This window comes from Notolepis coatsorum, assembly GCF_963971535.1.
Source record: "Notolepis coatsorum genome assembly, chromosome: 1".
In the NCBI taxonomy this organism is placed as follows: Eukaryota; Metazoa; Chordata; class Actinopteri; order Aulopiformes; family Paralepididae; genus Notolepis; species Notolepis coatsorum.
Genome location: NC_140165.1, coordinates 310061714 through 310078833, shown reverse-complemented (window position 1 = coordinate 310078833; position 17120 = coordinate 310061714). Strand labels below are relative to the sequence as shown.

General features: G+C 45.8%; 1 protein-coding gene across 1 annotated transcript in view; it reads left to right on the top strand.

Annotated features, from left to right (window-relative positions):
- Positions 1 to 17120, top strand: part of ift80 (intraflagellar transport 80 homolog (Chlamydomonas)) — a gene marked incomplete at its 5' end in the record, with an annotated part of 142501 nt that overhangs the window by 31628 nt on the left and 93753 nt on the right. Inside the window, 2 exons of the mRNA XM_084311366.1 lie at positions 3016 to 3125; positions 13423 to 13512. Coding sequence (XP_084167492.1) covers positions 3016 to 3125; positions 13423 to 13512 — 200 coding nt within the window. The remainder of the gene's footprint in view (positions 1 to 3015; positions 3126 to 13422; positions 13513 to 17120) is intronic.

Sequence of the window (17120 nt, the reverse complement as noted above, 5' to 3'; positions counted from 1 at the left end):
GTTAAATGTCAGGCCCCCCTCCTCTACACACACACACACGCACACACACACCACACACACACACCACGCCACACAGCACACCACACACACACACACACACCACGCGCGCGCACGCGGCTCAGACAGGGTTTTCTTTCGATTCAGCTGTCTTGCGCTGCTGCGGTACATGGTAGTTTACGGGATGGCTGCGAGCGCTGCGAACTCAGTGCCATTCCTGCAGGGTGAACGAGGTGAGTCCTCTCACGGGGAACACGACACCTCTGAGGGGAGAAATTAGCACCGGCTTAACCTCCAGCCACGGCTCCTCCCCACCGACTCCAGCGAGCGCGTGTGAAGAACGGCAGAGAGACGAGAGGAATTGATACACAGAGCATCATAGTAGAGATAAAGAGTCCTGTCGAGGCAGAGCCAATGCGGAATATTGATTCTCTTTGAAATGATCGGGAACATGTTTTCTAGTATCGGGCTTACATCCCCTTTTTTCCCCACACACATTTTTTTGTAAGCGTTTTTGGAAAAAAGCGCTATATAAGTGCACCCGTTTACCATTTACCACAATCCATTTAATAGGTCAAAATCAATGAGGCATTGTCATTTTCACCTAGTCAGCATAATTTCATGTAAACTACAAATTTTTATATACCACTTTAAACAGGTTCTGTTCTGGTTTTCTTTAACTATGGGTCGGTCCCGCGATAGGTCTCGGGGGCCTTCTTCTGGTGGGGGCCCCACATGACAACAGTATTAATGCTTTTAATGTGTTTCAATGAGCCTGGTTCCCATCGTGAGAGAAATCTGATCATCTGGGTCCCTGACTTGAGAGGTTTAAGAACCCCATGCTTTACTTTATTCAAGGACTGACAGAATAACCAACCGTTCCAAATGTTCCTATTGTCGGGAAACCTTTGCTCTTGTCATGAAATAGCGGGTGTTTTGTATAATTTAATGTTTTTGTATCCTCGCTGTACGCTACAGCAGTGGTTCTTACAGTGGGCTCCAGTGAGCCCACTCCCAGGGGTGCTTGACCGGGGGTTCCAGGGGTGCTTGCTTGACGGGGGTTCCAGGGGGTGCTTGACGGGGTTCCAGGGGTGCTTGCTTGAATGGGGTTCCAGGGGTGCTTGACGGGGTTTCCAGGGGTGCTTGACGGGGTTCCAGGGGTGCTTGACGGGGTTCCAGGGGGTTCACTGAGCTGCAGTGGCTTCACAACGCGTCGGTGTTGTCCACACAGACAGCGTCATCAACAGTCTTATCTTGCGGAGTACCTTCGCGTCTCACACGGGGAAATGGGCTCGACGTGGAATCTCTAGGATGACGCGCTGCTCTAACCCCGTTAACACGGCCCGCCTGATCAAAAGCAAGAGATAAGGATTGCAATAGCGGTGTTGTGAAGGGCCAGATTAAAGCTGAGAATCTACATTTATTGTTTTATATACATTGTATATTTATTTATATATACACGTTATATCCCTTTAAGCCTGCGTGTAAATCCTAGTAATATTCACTTTCCTTATGGATAATGCCCCCTGACGACGGCGCCAGGCAGTCTCGCACTCAGACAGGTTTCAAGGGCGAGTCCTGGGCTAGTCAGGACATGCCCTTGGCAGTGTATTGATTCCGGGCAAGTGGTTAGGTTTGGAACTAGAAAGCCACTTAAGTATATATATCGGCGCAGGTGCGCATAGCAGCAGTGTGACAAGTTCGGGTAAACAGTGAAGTGAGCAGCAGTGCGTCTAACAGAGCGTTGAGAACCACGTGCGAATTGAATAGTAAAGTGTCAGAGTTTAATGCAGTAACGTCAAGTTCGACCTAGTTTAATGTGAAGAAAATAGTCGTTCATTTATTGTATATCGTGCCAACCACAGTTCGTTCGTGTGTAGCATTACCCAGCGGTTCGTTCGTGTTAGCTAGTGGACCTTAGCCAGTGCGCGTGGACTAAATACCTTAGTACCAGCACACGAGGAGGCCTAGTCGGAGAACCTGTTGGACATGTGCACAGGAGAAACAGCGGCGGCGATTGCAGAACCATTACTGGTTGGATTATATTGATTGTGGAACGTGTTACCCGGAGAAGAGCATCGTTAATTTCCACTGTCGTTTGGGATTTAACCTCGTGAGGATTTACATTCGGGCTGGCCTCATGGACCGAGGCTAGCTGGCTATCATCGTTTGCTATCGAGCATTGGATTACAGTTATTGCTTTTGTTGCTGATCGTTGGATTTACAAGGACTGGCTTCTGTACGTGAATCCCCTTATTCTTCATTGAATCAGACTGAGTATCCGAACATTCCTCTATCCTCCAGACCTTACAACTCTGGCAGGAACCCAGTGTCTCCAGGCGGTACCAGCGTTGCCTTCTATAATTGCTATTATACGCCAGGTGGCGTCAGCTTAGTACCCATAGTAGGAATCCTGCTATTCCCAGTGACTCATGCTACTGACTGACTTTATGCATATTCTTCGCCATACAAGCGCGACCCTAATTCTCATTCTGTAACCTAATGTTGCATAATAATAAAATACCCTCAAATACTATTTCTTTGTCAATGCCGTGTTATTATGAGTGTCCACCATATCTATTCGATGTACTGTCTGGCCAGTAATTAAAGTACATACCTAGCAGTGGTTTAATCTATCACAATCTTTAATACAGTCAGGGTTTTGTAACCCCTCAGTTACAAGCGGGATTGCTATTTTTTCATCGACATCATTCCATTGAGCTGTGATTATTATTAACACAACACGAGGATGCAGTGTCCTCCGATGACAATCACGGTCGGGAGGCGATATTCAAACTCATTTACTCTCGATAACCGTCAAACAAACAAAAAAACAAGCATGTCAAAACTGTTTAGAGCCTTGGGGATACGTGCGAGATTATGCGCTAAAAAATAAATCGGCGTTGTTTTTCCGGTGAAAAAAAAAAGTAAAGAATCATTATCAGCGAGAGCTTATTAACTGTTGGTCCTGAACTGAGGATAAGAGTTTGTCTGTCTGTCTGTGTGTTTGTCCTGCAGGGAGTCCAGTGTATTCGGTGGCCTGGGGCCCGGACTCGGACCGGATCCTCTACACGTCAGGCAGGCAGCTGCTCATCAAGCCCCTGCAGCCCAGCGCCAAGGTCATACAGGTACATCAGCAACAAGACCGTGTGTGTGTATGTGCGTTTGTGTGGCCGTTCCGTGTTGGAGGTCAGTTGTCACATGAATAGAACAAAGGCTGACCACATGATATAATAATGATAATAAGCTACATGTTATATGTCTTAATTAAAATAATATGCAACGTGAGAAGACGCAAAAAAAAAAAAAGCTGACTGTACATCAACTGGCTGCCCTGGACTTGCGATTTGGAGGTTCCTTTCCTTTTTTTTTGATCCACTTTTTCTCCCATTTTTCCATATTTTCTCCCATCCCAATTTCGTATCATCCAATTCAACCCTCCCCTGTCACGAACGCTGTTTCTTGCCTCCCACAAGCCGGCTGCAATGTGGACTAAGTCATACATAGCACAAGTCCCCTCCGGTACTTGAGGTAACAGCAGTCGCATCTTTTCACCTGCGCAGCTCGATCTCTCAGTGTCGAGGAGTAACGCGTGGGAGGCTCACGCTGCCCCCGACACTTCCTGATTCTACTGCGCAGGCGCACCAACCGACTTGTAGGAGTCGCTTGTTCACAACGTTCGATCCCCACCCTTCAGTTTTCCCTCCCCGTAATACGGCCAATGTGTATTACTGCGGACGACCAGCCAAACTGAAAAACAATGTGGAGAGCTGGATTCGAACACGCGAATCCTAGCGTCTCCACACTGGTGGCGAGTGCCTTGCCCACTACACCACCTAGCCGCCTGGAGGTTCCTTTCCTATCGGCTGTCCCCCTTACCAACAGTTACAGTACCAACAGTTACCAACAGTTATGCATGTCAATTTGATAGTATTTTTCATTGCGTGCATGCGCCTTTGGAGACCTATTTCAGAACGCGCTGCGTCTATTCTATCCGCGCGGCGTCTATTCTATCCGTGCTGCGTCTATTCTATCTGCGATGCGTCTATTCTATCCTCGCTAGGGATGCCCCCCGAAACCCGGTTCTAAATGGGAACCGGTACTAAATTAGAACCGGAGTATTGATAAGCTCCGACGTTATCGGTACTGCTATCGGTAGTCTTGGAGCGGATTAGCTACGGAGCTAACAGTGTACCATCCATCTGCGACGCAACGGTGGCAGCCAGCAACACTGGAAACAGAGTAACGTTAACGTTATGCCGAGTTCATACTACACTACACGTAGGAACTCGACATAACGTTAACGTTACTCCGTTTCCATGAAGTGTTTAATTAGCAGCAATCTGTTGTTGAAAATGTGACGTTAAAAATCTCCGCGCATAGCACCGGAAACCGGAAACGCGAGGACAGGAAGCCGTCATTGAAATCATTGTAGTCATATTGTAGTCTTTTAGTCTTATTAACTCAAAGATTTTAACTAAATAAAAAGCAGCAGCACTATTGGATAACTGAGTCATGTTTGCTATGTATTTCTTTCTTTAGGGCAGTAGGACATTTGGTTCACAGTTTTAGCATGATGTTTTATAGATGGCTAGGTTAAACACAGGTTTTTGTTTTTAAGAGGGGGGGTTTGATTTGATTTGATTGAAGTTTATTTCAAATATGCAACACAACAAACAAACATCAAGTACAGATATGGCCATTCAAATAATAAATGTATAATTTCTTTTTAAATAATAATAATCTAAAAGAACCGATATCGATAAAGTACCGAACCGTTAGGCAGTATCGATAAGAGTAGTAGTATCGATAAAATCCTAACGATACCCATCCCTAATCCTTGCTGCGTCTATTCTATCCGTGCTGTGTCTCCATCTATCCGACTCGGGAAAACGGCATCGTGGCATTCTGTCTGAACGCACACATTTCTCTCTCGCTAGGTTCAATGTGGAGACAACCCAAAGCCGGTAGATTGGGGGGGAAAAAGAGAATCCATATTGCGGTATAATGCAGCATAGTGTCCTGTGCTGCCGCTCCATGCTTGTGTCTGCTCTGTTCATTGCTGCTTCTTTTGTTTTTCATATATCTTGTCGTGTTTTTTTTAGGGATGGGCAAAACTCACAAAAGTATTATTTTTCACTATTGGATTCCTAATCAAACCCCCCCCCCCCCCCTCCACATTAACATATGATTTTGTTTTTACTTTATAACGAACGTGACATAATCAAAACAAGCGTGCTAGCTGGCTGTTGTCATTGCTAACAGCTAGCTATTTGGGAGTCGCAGCAGGCTACCGTTGTTTCCAGGAACGAAATTTTAATGCTTGAAATGTCTGAGCCCCCCCCGCTAACACACTGACTTTGTTTGTTTACTTAATAACAAACGTGAGATAATCAAGCGAGCTAGCCGGCTACTGTCATTGCTAACAGCTAACACACCAAGCTAGCGTATTTCGGGAACAAAAGCATTAATTCTGAACGTTTACATCACCGATGCTCGCATAGCAAACGTACAAAACATACCCAGCTGTTAACAGACTGTTATGCTACCTGGCTAGCCAGCTAGCTAGCTACCTGTACCCAACATGCCGTTCAGTGGTGTAACAGTTAATAGGGTCCCCTCTTAATACACTATACATTGTAGGTGCTGGTAAAAAAACAAGGGAAAATATATTTTTTGAGACAAAACGATATTCGCATAAACTTGATCGTTTTTGTATAATTTAGTGACTATTCGAATATTCAAAAATCGATGCCCATCCCTAGTGAACAATCGCTTCCCCTCATTGTTTCATCATTGTCCCCATGCCATGTTCTTGTGATTAGAATTACATTGTTAAAGTTGTCCATTTTAATCTCCCCCCCCCCCCCCCCCCCCCCCCCGCCCCGCCCCTCCTCCCATCAGAGTGACTTGATGCCTCTCACCAGAGCCTTCATTACCAAAAGAATAAACAAGTAAATCTTCTTAATTGACCTGTTAAATAAAGGTTACATAAAAGCACTTAATGAATAAACGGGTACGTTTGGACGTACGAGTGGCAGAAGTGAAGACCTCGCACACCACAGAGTATTGGTCTTGTTCATGTATACATTTGTTTATTGTTCTTCTTAGAGCTGAATTGCACCAGGGACCTTGAATAAACAACACCAGAGCATTTAGTGTGTGTGTGTGTGTGTCAGCCATTACAACACACACACACACACACACACACACACACACACACACACACACACACACGCACACACACACACACACACACACACACACACACACACACACACACACACACACACACACACACACACACACACACACACACACACACGTACGTACAAGTACACACACTCTAACCTCTCCCTGAACAACAGCTGGCATCGTGAAGAGAAGCCCCCTCTACGACCTTGTGACCCCTACAACCTCTATGCACACACACACACACACACACACACACACACACACACACACACACACACACACACATAAATACTGACTTCTCCCTCAGGGCCACGGAGGGAGTAAAAAGGTCTGAGAAAATGGGAGAGAAGTAAAGAGCGAGAGAGCAGGAAAAGGAGAGAGAGAAAGAGAGAGTGTGTGTGCGAGAGGGAGGGAGAGAGAGAGAATTTAGATACAGAAGCTAACAAAGTTAGCATACTAATTTTAAGATAACCACCCTATCCATGCTCAGACAATCATATCCTAACAAGGCGAATACGTTATATGTTTTGCAAAGCCGTAGGCTAATTGTGGCAGTTGCAGTCAGCCTATTTTGTCAAATAACATACTGCAATTTCAAGTCAAGTCAAGAGTTTTATTTGTCACGGCATACAAGTATACAATGAAATGCGGGTGGTCTTGCCCACAACGATGTGCAATAACATATAATAGAATCCAATAGAACAACATTGTGCAATAAACAAGTAACATTGTGCAATAAACAAGTAACATATTAGGGCATATCAGTATATGTACATAAGTTATTTACAGAGCATGGAGGACATGCTAGGTCCTTTGGTAGTGTCTTTCTGTACATGCTAATTTATACAATCTCCGGTTATACTATACTATTTTTAAAGTGACCTTTCCTTAGTGGCCATAAGTGTGGGCGTGTGCAGCATGAGTGTGTGCTTGCTCATGTTAAAGTGGCTGCTAGTGTGTGAGCATGTACAGTGTGTGTGTCGTGTGTGTGCTCATGTGTGCTTGTGTCTGGAGAGTTCAGTGTTCAAGGCTCTGATGGCCTGGGGGAAGAAGCTGAGCCGAAGTCTCTCTGTCCTAGTAGCTGGTGTTCGCAGGCATCTGCCCGACCTCAGCAGCATGAACATGCTGTTGTTGGGGTGGTGTGGGTCTTTCATTATTCTGCAGGCTCTGGATTTGCACCTCTTATTGTATAGAACCTGCAGGGGTGGTAGTGCAATACCCGTGGTACGCTCGGCTGAGCGCACAACTCTCTGTAGGGCCTTCTTGTCCTGTGCCGTGCTGTTTCCATACCAGGCAGTGATGTTTCCAGTCAAGATGCTCTCTACAGCTCCGGAGTAGAAGGACTGGAGTATCTTCCCAGATACTCTGAACTTCCTTAACTGTTTCAGGTGGTAGAGGCGTTGCTTCGCCTTTTTTACGACTGAGTCTATGTGTGTTGTCCATGTCAGATCCTCTGAGATGTGGACCCCCAGGTACTTAAAGCTGCTCACCCTGTCCACGGTAGCCCCGTTTATCCTCAGTGGTGTGTGTGTCTCCTGCTGTCCTCTCCTATAATCCACGATCAGCTCCTTGGTTTTACCAATGTTCAGGAGCAGGCTGTTGTCCTGGCACCAGCGTTCCAGTACCTCAACCTCCTCCCGGTAGGCCTTCTCGTCGTTGTCTGAGATCAGCCCCACCACCACTGTCGTCCGCGAACTTCACTATGGAGTTGGAGCTGAACTTGGCCACACAGTCATGTGTGTATAGTGAGTACAGCAGGGGGCTCAGAACACAGCCCTGGGGGGACCCGATGCTCAGGGTGATGGTGTTGGAGGTCTGACCCCCCACCCTGACCGCCTGGGGCCTTTCACTCAGAAAGTCCAGTATCCAGGCGCTCAGAGCGGAGCTCAGACCCAGCTCGATCAGCTTGTCCACCAGTCTGGTGGGGACTATGGTGTTGAACGCTGAGCTGTAGTCAATGAACTACAGTCTCACATAGCCCCCCTTCTGACGGTCCAGGTGAGAGAGGGTGCTGTGCAGTACTTGGGAGACCGCATCGTCAGTGGACCTGTTTGGCCTGTATGCAAATTGCATAGGGTCCATATCACTGGGGAGGGAGGCACAAATGTGATCCTTGACCAGAGAGAGCGTCCCCGCCCCCCCGCGGATGCCCCCCACCCCCCCTCCACAACAGCCGGCGCACCAGTGACGTCACTAGCCGTTGAGCTAGCGGCGCCGCTGTTTGCACCAAACAGCACGTAGAAGGTGTTGAGCTGGTCCGCGAGGGAGGCGTCGTCGCTCCCCATTGAGGGGGCGCTGACTTTGTAGTCAGTTATCGCCCTCAGTCCCTGCCATAAGCCTCTTGTGTCATTCTGTGCCATTTGTGCCTCCATCTTGTCAGCATACGTCTTTTTCGCAAGTTTAACAGCCTTGCGCAGAGTGTAGACTGTTGTCTTGTACTCTTCCATGTTTCCTGACTCTCTGCCAAGGTTGTAGGCAGTGGTGCGAGAGTTCAGAGCTGCTCTGATAGTACTGTCCACCCATGGTTTCTGGTTCGGGAACACCCTTGCCTTCTTTGTGGGGACAATACAATAATTTTAGGCTAAATGTATTAATAGAGCAGCAAGTATTAGCTCATCTGGCTAAATGATTAGACTACTGAGCTTCACAGAAGCTGGCCACCAATGCGAACGTGACACGTCATCAAAGAGCTCATGGTATATAGGGCGGCTGGGTGGTCGCAGCGGACATTGCGCTCGTCACCAACGCAAGAGACACCGGGTTCGACTCCGGCTGTCGGCGTTGCCTCCGGCCTTGGGCCAGTCGTCATACTAACTCAATTGGCAGAGCTAGCGGGTGGAAGTCGACTGGTGGTAATCTGGACGTTGTGGACAGCGACTCCTACAGGTCGGTTGGGGGACGCCTGCACAGCAGAGACAGGAAATGGCGGGGAGAGTCCTCACTGGCAGGTGAAAAGATGTGACAGGCTGCCTCCTCGTGTATCGGAGGGGACACGTGATGCAAGGCTTCTATCCTCCCTACAACCGGCCAGTGGGGGGCATATGCGAGCAACGTTCAAGACAGGGGAAGGGAGAATTGGCACAGCGGGTAATTGGGATGGGAGAAAATTTTGAAAAAGAGGAGAAAAAGTCGATAAAAAAAAAAGAGCTCATGGTATAGGGAGAGGGAAACCAGCCGTGTCAGAGGACCTCAGTCTCCCACGGCGTGTTCACAGGCCGCGAGCGCAGCGCACCGGCTGAGCCGAACGTGCACGAGACACTCGTGGTGGGGGAAAATATCGATACAGTATAGTATTGCGATACTTTGCATCGCGATACTGTATCGATACAAGGACGCCAAGTATCGATATTTTATTATGCACCTATCCACACCGGTCTGTATTTACATGTCATGCACATAGACATTTTACATACCTCTAGATACTAGATCTATATCTGTACATATCCTACTCTTTTTTTTTTTTAAACTTTGACCAGTCACCTGGTTCTTTTAGCGTTTATCGCTTTTTCTTCGCATTCATACTTGGTCAAGTTCGACCGACAGAGCAGGCTGAAAGGGTTCAGATGGGGGGGAAAGACACTCTGGGAAAGGCACGGCTGCCGTCCGGGATTCGAACGCGCTCAGCCCCAGAGCCGCGCGAGCGCGGTTGTCCACGGCGCTGAAATAGCACTCGCGGTACGTGGTGAGCTACTGGAGCTCCCCTCATATCCTACTCTTACTAGTTACACTGCTGGCTGGTATGACTACTACCATACTGTCTTTACACCTGTATCACTGTACATATTAATACTACAACTCTGTACATACATCTGATTAGCACTATTACTCAGTAGTATATTTTGTACCCAGTTGTAATCACCTGTACATTGTATATTGCTGTTGCACTTTACCGCTACATTTGCACTCTGGTTGGATGCCAAACTTCTTTTCATTGTACTGTACTTGTGCTGTATAATGACGATAATCTAATTTTAGAGTGCAGTTATTAGCAGCGATTTAATTTAAATTAAAAAACAAAGCTGAACAAAAAACGTGTTTAGCCTATTTTTCAAAGTAGCCAGAGTTGGGGCAGATCTTCCTGAAGTCTATTCCAGCTCTGTGTAGCATAATAACTGAATGCTGCCTCACCGTGTTGTGTTGTAATCCTAGGAACAGTTACTAGTCTGATCCCTGATGACCTCAGAAGTCTAGAGGGTTCATAGGGTGGAAGCAAGTCAGATATGTATTTTGGCCCTAACCCAGTAAGTGATTAATGGACGAGTATTAATAGACAACAGGATTTTTTTGACCCACTGGTAGCCAATGCAGAGACCTGAGAACTGGTGTAGTTTTGCTAGAAGCAGTATTTTGAATTAATTGTTAGACTAGAAGTCTTTATTTGTCATGCAGTTTTAACACACACACGCGAGATGGGCGACCCACAGGAACACACACACACATGCACTGAGTCACTGATGAAATGTCTCTCTGCACTTTTCCCATCCCGTTGTCCTTCCCCCCCCCCATGGGCAGCCGGGAGCAGATAGGGCGTCAACGTGAGCCGCTCCCCGGCGACCAATCCAAGTGCTCCTGTCCGTCTTCGTCAAGGACGCCACAGCCTTAGCGATCTGTTGTGCATGTTTTTCCATTGGGTTTATCTTATCGGGGGGGAAACCCTTGCGAGCACGGGGAGAACATGCAAACTCCACACAGAAAGGCCCGGGAGATCCCCCACCTGAGTACCTGGCATCATGGAAACCTGGTCCCCAAGCGGGAATCGAACCCTGGAACTTCTTGCTGTGAGGCGACAGTGTTAACCACTACACATGCCTACGTGCTTTTTTGGGAATACCTGAAAAAGACTATTATAATACAATACCAACATACTGGAAATTAAAGTGTGATTACATTTTTCTATGTCTTATTTGGACATGTACCCTAGTTCTTGGTGTATTTTTAACATGACATGATAATATGCCAATTTTGTTATTGACTTGATGTGGATGTGGAGATTTCTCACTTGGTTTTAGACTTTAAAGAAAGGGAATCAAGATGAGCACCAACTATCAGCCTTTCTTCGTTCATGCAGTCTAAATGAGCGTAGTCATTGATGAGAGAGCTATGTGTAATTTAGTGTCGTCCGCATTTTGTCCTTTTGCATAATAAGGCCTAGCGGGAGCATGTAGCAGTTGAATAAAAGAGGTCCCTAAATTGAACCATGAGGAACTCCACATGTCATGTTAGTTCGCCCAGATACGTAGTTGCCAGTGGAAACAAAATAGTTGCTGTCTCACAGATAGGACCTGAAACACAAGGCACAAGGTGAATAGAGAATACCATTGGTCTCGTCATGGTCACGTCAATTCTCATCCATTCTCATTGGCGTCATTATGCTTTTGTGGTAATCCTGCCAAGCTATGGACATTGAATTGATAATGATATACTAATGTCGAAAATGTCTACATACTGTAGGGGCTTTAAGGACAGCCGGTGTTTACTAGGATTGTTTTGTAGCAGTAATTTCTAGTGTTGGTTCCACATCCACCGTCATTTCGGTCTTAGTTTTGGTTATAGTGCAGGTTGTAGCCTTCAAACTAATTTGCATAACCTTTATGATTAAAACTAGGGATGTCCGATATTATCGGCCTACCGATATCATCGGCCGATATTGGCATAAAAATGTGATATCGGAAAATATCGGTATCTGTTTAAATATTTGTATTTTTTTTTTTTTTTACATTTTTTTTTTTACATTTCTATAACCTTTATTTACCCAGGCAAGCAAGTAAGAACAAATTCTGATTTTATTTATTGTCAAAAGTATGCATAATGTTTTCCACAACAAGAGATATGTAATGTTAATTACCTGAAATTATTCCGTTTTTGGGGGGGGGGGGGGGGGAAACCCTGCATATATCGGTATCGGTTGATATCGGTATCGGAAATTAAGAGTTGGACAATATCGGTATATCGGTATCGGCAAAAAAAGCCAATATCGAGCATCACTAATTAAAACACTACTTCTAAGCACCGGGCCAATGCTTGTTACAGGACATCATTGGGCTTTAATCACAATGTCTTCTTCATTTCCGTCTCTCTTATCAGAGGTGGTAATGATGTTGTTCTAAATTAATATAGTGGAAACGCAGAGGACAGCAGTGTGTCATGATGACCAAAATATACTAGACTGAAATGATAGGGAGATATTATAAATATGCCTATGATTCCACCTGGAGTCTTTGCTGCGGACCTCCATATATACCGTACTGTACAGTTCAGTGTGGTCCTCCTTCAATAAGGACCTCCATATATACCGTACTGTTCAGTGTGGTCCTCCTTCAATAAGGACCTCCATATATACCGTACTGTTCAGTGTGGTCCTCCTTCAATAAGGACCTCCATATATACCGTACTGTTCAGTGTGGTCTTCCTTCAATAAGGACCTCCATATATACCGTACTGTTCAGTGTGGTCCTCCTTCAATAAGGACCTCCATATGTACCGTACTGTACAGTGTGGTCCTCCTTCAATAAGGACCTCCATATGTACCGTACTGTTCAGTGCGGTCCTCCTTCAATAAGGCACACAGAGGCATCACATCAACCTCCAGTCCAGCAGGTGGAATACTGACACAGCCCTGTGGGTATAATGAGTACTCCCTCTCTCTCTCTCTCTCTCTCTCTCTCTCTCTCTCTCCCTCTCCCGCTCTCCCGCTCTCTCTCTCTCTCTCTCTCTCTCTCTCTCTCTCCTCTCCCTCTCCCTCTCCCTCTCCCTCTCCCTCTCCCTCTCCCTCTCCCTCTCCCTCTCCCTCTCCCTCTCTCTCTCTCTCTCTCTCTCTCTCTCTCACTCTCTCTCTCTCTCTCCCTCCCCTGTCACTCACTCACACACACACACACACACACACTCACTTTCTCTAATCCTTCCTTAGTCTGCTTCTCCCCATTTCTCCGATGATCGGGACAATTATTGAGAGAGAAGCTGATGAGTTACGTGTGGATGACAGCCTTGCTCCTCTGTGTCTCTCTCTCTCTCTCTCTCTCTCTCTCTCTCTCTCTCTCTCTCTCTCTCTCTCTCTCTCTCTCTCTCTCTCTCTCTCTAACTGATGAGTTACGTGTGGATGACAGCCTTGCTCCTCTGTGTCTGTGTCTGTGTCTGTGTCTCTCTCTCTCTCTCTCTCTCTCTCTCTCTCTCTCTCTCTCTCTCTCTCCTCTCTCTCTCTCTCTCTCTCTCTCTCTCTCTCTCTCTCTCCAGTGGAAGGCTCACGACGGGGTCATCCTGAAGGTGGACTGGAACTCCGTCAATGACCTCATCCTCTCGGCCGGAGAAGACTGCAAATACAAGGTGAGGAGGAGGAGCGTGTTAAAGGAACACGCCAACATTCGTGGGAGATTAGCTTACCGTCTTCTCCAGAGAGAGAGAGCCAATAGGATGGATACCGGTTTCCTCTCTGTGTGCGTTCAGTTAGAAAGCTATCTGGCTTGCATGTTAGCCTAGCTTAGCACAATGAATGGGAGCGGACAGTGCCGGTTAGCCTATAGGTATTGTCCAACTAACACCTCTCTCCCGAAGGCTAACCGGCACTGTCCGCTTCCATTCATTGTGCTAAGCTAGGCTAACGTGCAGCCAAATAGCTTTCTACTGAACGCACACAGAGAGGAAACTGGTATCTTGTCTTCTTGTCTCTCTCTGGAGAAGACGATAAGCTAATTTCCCAAAATGTTGGCATGTTCCTTTAAACTTTGCCCATGTATTGGAACGTCCACACCTGTATATTTTTTTTTGTCCACTTTTTCTCCAATTTTTCTATTTTTCTCCCATCCCAATTTTTCGTATCATCCAATTCAACCCTCCCCTGTCTTCGAACGCTGTTTCTTGCCTCCCACAAGCCGGCTGCAATGTGGACTAAGTCATACATAGCACGAGTCCCCTCCGATACTCGAGGTAACAGCAGTCGCATCTTTCCACCTGCGCGGCTCGATCTTTCAGCGTCAGGGGTCTGGGCTTTGGAGGGGCCCCGCCCCCGTCGCTTCCTGATTCTACTGCGCACCAACCAACCTGTAGGAGTCGCTGTCCACAACGCCCGATCCCCACCCATCAGTTTCCCACCCCCTAATACGGCCAATGTGTATTAGTGCGGACGACCAGCTAAACTGAAAGCAATGTGGAGCGCTGGGCTCGAACAGGGAGGCGAACCTGTTCGAGCCCAGTCTCCAGTATTCGTGGTGAGCGCCTTGCCCACTGCACCACGTAGCCGCCCCTACGTCCACACCTGTCTGTATTTACCTGCACATAGTCCTTTACTAGATCTACATCTGTACATATCCTACTCTTACTAGTTACGCTGCTGGCCAGTATGAGTACTACCATACTGTCTTTACACCTGTATCACTGTACATATTATACTACAACTCTGTACATGCATCTGATTAGCACTACACTCAGTAGTACTCATTTGTATATTTTGTACCCAGTTTAATCGCCTGTGTACAGTGTATATTGCTGTTGCACTTTACTGCTACATTTGCACTCTGGTTGGATGGAAAACTTATTTTCGTTGTACTGTACTGATGATGCCGTATGATGATGATACATTTTAATCTAATCTAATTAGAGAGTCAGAGTGCAGTTATTAGCAGCGATTACATTTCAATTAAAGGCAAAGGTGAGCATAAATGTTTTTTTTACCCTATTTTTAAAAGTAGCCAGAGTTGTGCTGTATAATGACAATACATTTTAATCTAATATTATATCTATTACAGGCCTGTCCCCGACTAAGGATTTGTATAGTCTGCTTTGATTGGCCAAAATGTGCCGATAGTCGTCTGGTAGTAGACTACCCCCTCAAATGCAAAAAAAAATATATATATATATATATATTATATATAATTTTGTATCATTCCATTTGGGCTGTGGGGGGTGCTTAATGTCTCTTAAAGGAGTCGACTGAAGGCTTCTTGTCCTCTGCAAAAGCATGCAATTGGTCCACTGATGGATACATCTTGATATTTGTCTAGTGTGTTCATTAGACGGGTGAAATCCTCTTTCAGTGCCTCTGTGCCCGTTTTCTAGGGAGTTAGCCTCGCTGGTATGCGCGCCATTAGCGTTAGCCACGATTCTAGACCTCTTTGCTTTTGGAAAGAATGATCCAAAAAAAATTCAAATAATAATAATAATAATAATTAATAATATATATATATAAAATCTTTTTTTGCATTCAACTAAGAGGTTGGCAGTCGACTACGGCTTCCTTTCGGTTGATTAGTCGACTATTCGACTAGTCGAGGTCAGCCCTAATCTATTATATTACATGTATTCATTCAAACATCTCTTTAACTAGGCCAGCGGTTCCCAAGCTGTGGGACGCGTCCCCCTTGGGGGGGGAACCGCAGGGTGGTCACGGGGGAGATGGGAAAAGAAGACGTTGTTCCCTTATATAGTTCTATGATTGTTCCACCAGTCTAGTGGAACGCTGGCAGGGCGCTAATGCAGTGTGGAGAGAGAGAGAGAGAGAGAGGGTCTGGCTATGAGAGACTCACCAGTGGAACAAAAAGAAAATCAGAGCGGAACGAAATATATTCAGATACAATGTGTTGCACACAAGAGCTGTAACTAAACACTGTTGCCAGGTTGCCGTCACGCTAAATCAAGTTCTATCACCTGTGATAGTGAGCTAGCTAGTTGGTTAGCTATCAAGATGCAAGATTCAAGATGATTTATTGTCATTGTCATGTTAAACAGGAAGTTTGCCATACAATGATAAAAAAAAAACGTACTTTGCTAGTCCGTCGTTCATGTGAAATCAAACGGATCACACAAGAGAATGAACGACTTAAATACAAGCGAATGCTAAAAATAAGGAGATCTTGAAAATAAATGGTAGAAGATATATATACAAGACACGAGTGAGTAACATTAACATGATCCAGGCAGGGAGAGAGAAGAAATCTGAATAATGGAAACAAAAATAAAAGCTGACTCAGCTATAACGAGCATTCCAGCTAAGCCAAAGACAAGAAAGTATGATGAGGCATAACTCTCCCGTCTGCCTCATACCTACTTGGGTCAGTGCGATTTTGCTTTCAAAAAAAGAAAAGCGTGAGAAAGTGCAATCGTTTTTTTATATTATTAAATTACTTTTAAACGAGTGGTAAACATTGAGACCCAATATGGATGCACATCAGAACACTAAGAGGAACCTCAAGTTTAATGTTTCAATGAAAAGAGATCAGGAAAAGAAAATAGATGTTGTGGTATTTTCTCAAATGCACAATAATACACTAATAAATGTGGACATTTTCAAAGCTCTGTAAGAATTCTAAATAATGTGTGTGTGTGTGTATGGGGGGGGCCTAGATGTTTCCAATTACCCAGAGGACCTGGGTGAAAAGGTTTGGGAACCACTGATAGAACCATTTAAAAGCCAAAGTCCATCATCGCTCCACACAGGGTCAAGGCCTAAACAAAGAGTCTCAGGCTAAACATAAACATCTGTCCACGGAGTTCAGCCACAAGCTTTTTAATAATCATTTTATGTTCTCTTAGGGAGCCTCGCTCCATCATTACGCAGCTCACAGCAGCATTTAACATGCTATTTCTGGGTTGCATTTTACGTCCAACTATGCCTCAGTGTCCACTTCCAAGACCAACTGGGCCAGTGCTCTTGACTGTTTGGTGCATAAATCAAGCTTTCAGGGGGTCAGTGTGATCGCTTCTTTTGTCTGCGTCTCGGCCTTTCAAGGAGGGAAGAGACTCGCGAAGACCGCTACCAGTCGTAAAGATCGCTCACCAGTCGTAAAGATCGTTCACCAGTCGTAAAGACCGCTCACCAGTCGTAAAGATCGTTCACCAGTCGTAAAGACCGCTCACCAGTCGTAAAGATCGTTCACCAGTCGTAAAGATCGTTCACCAGTCGTAAAGATTGTTCACCAGTCGTAAAGTTCGCTCACCAG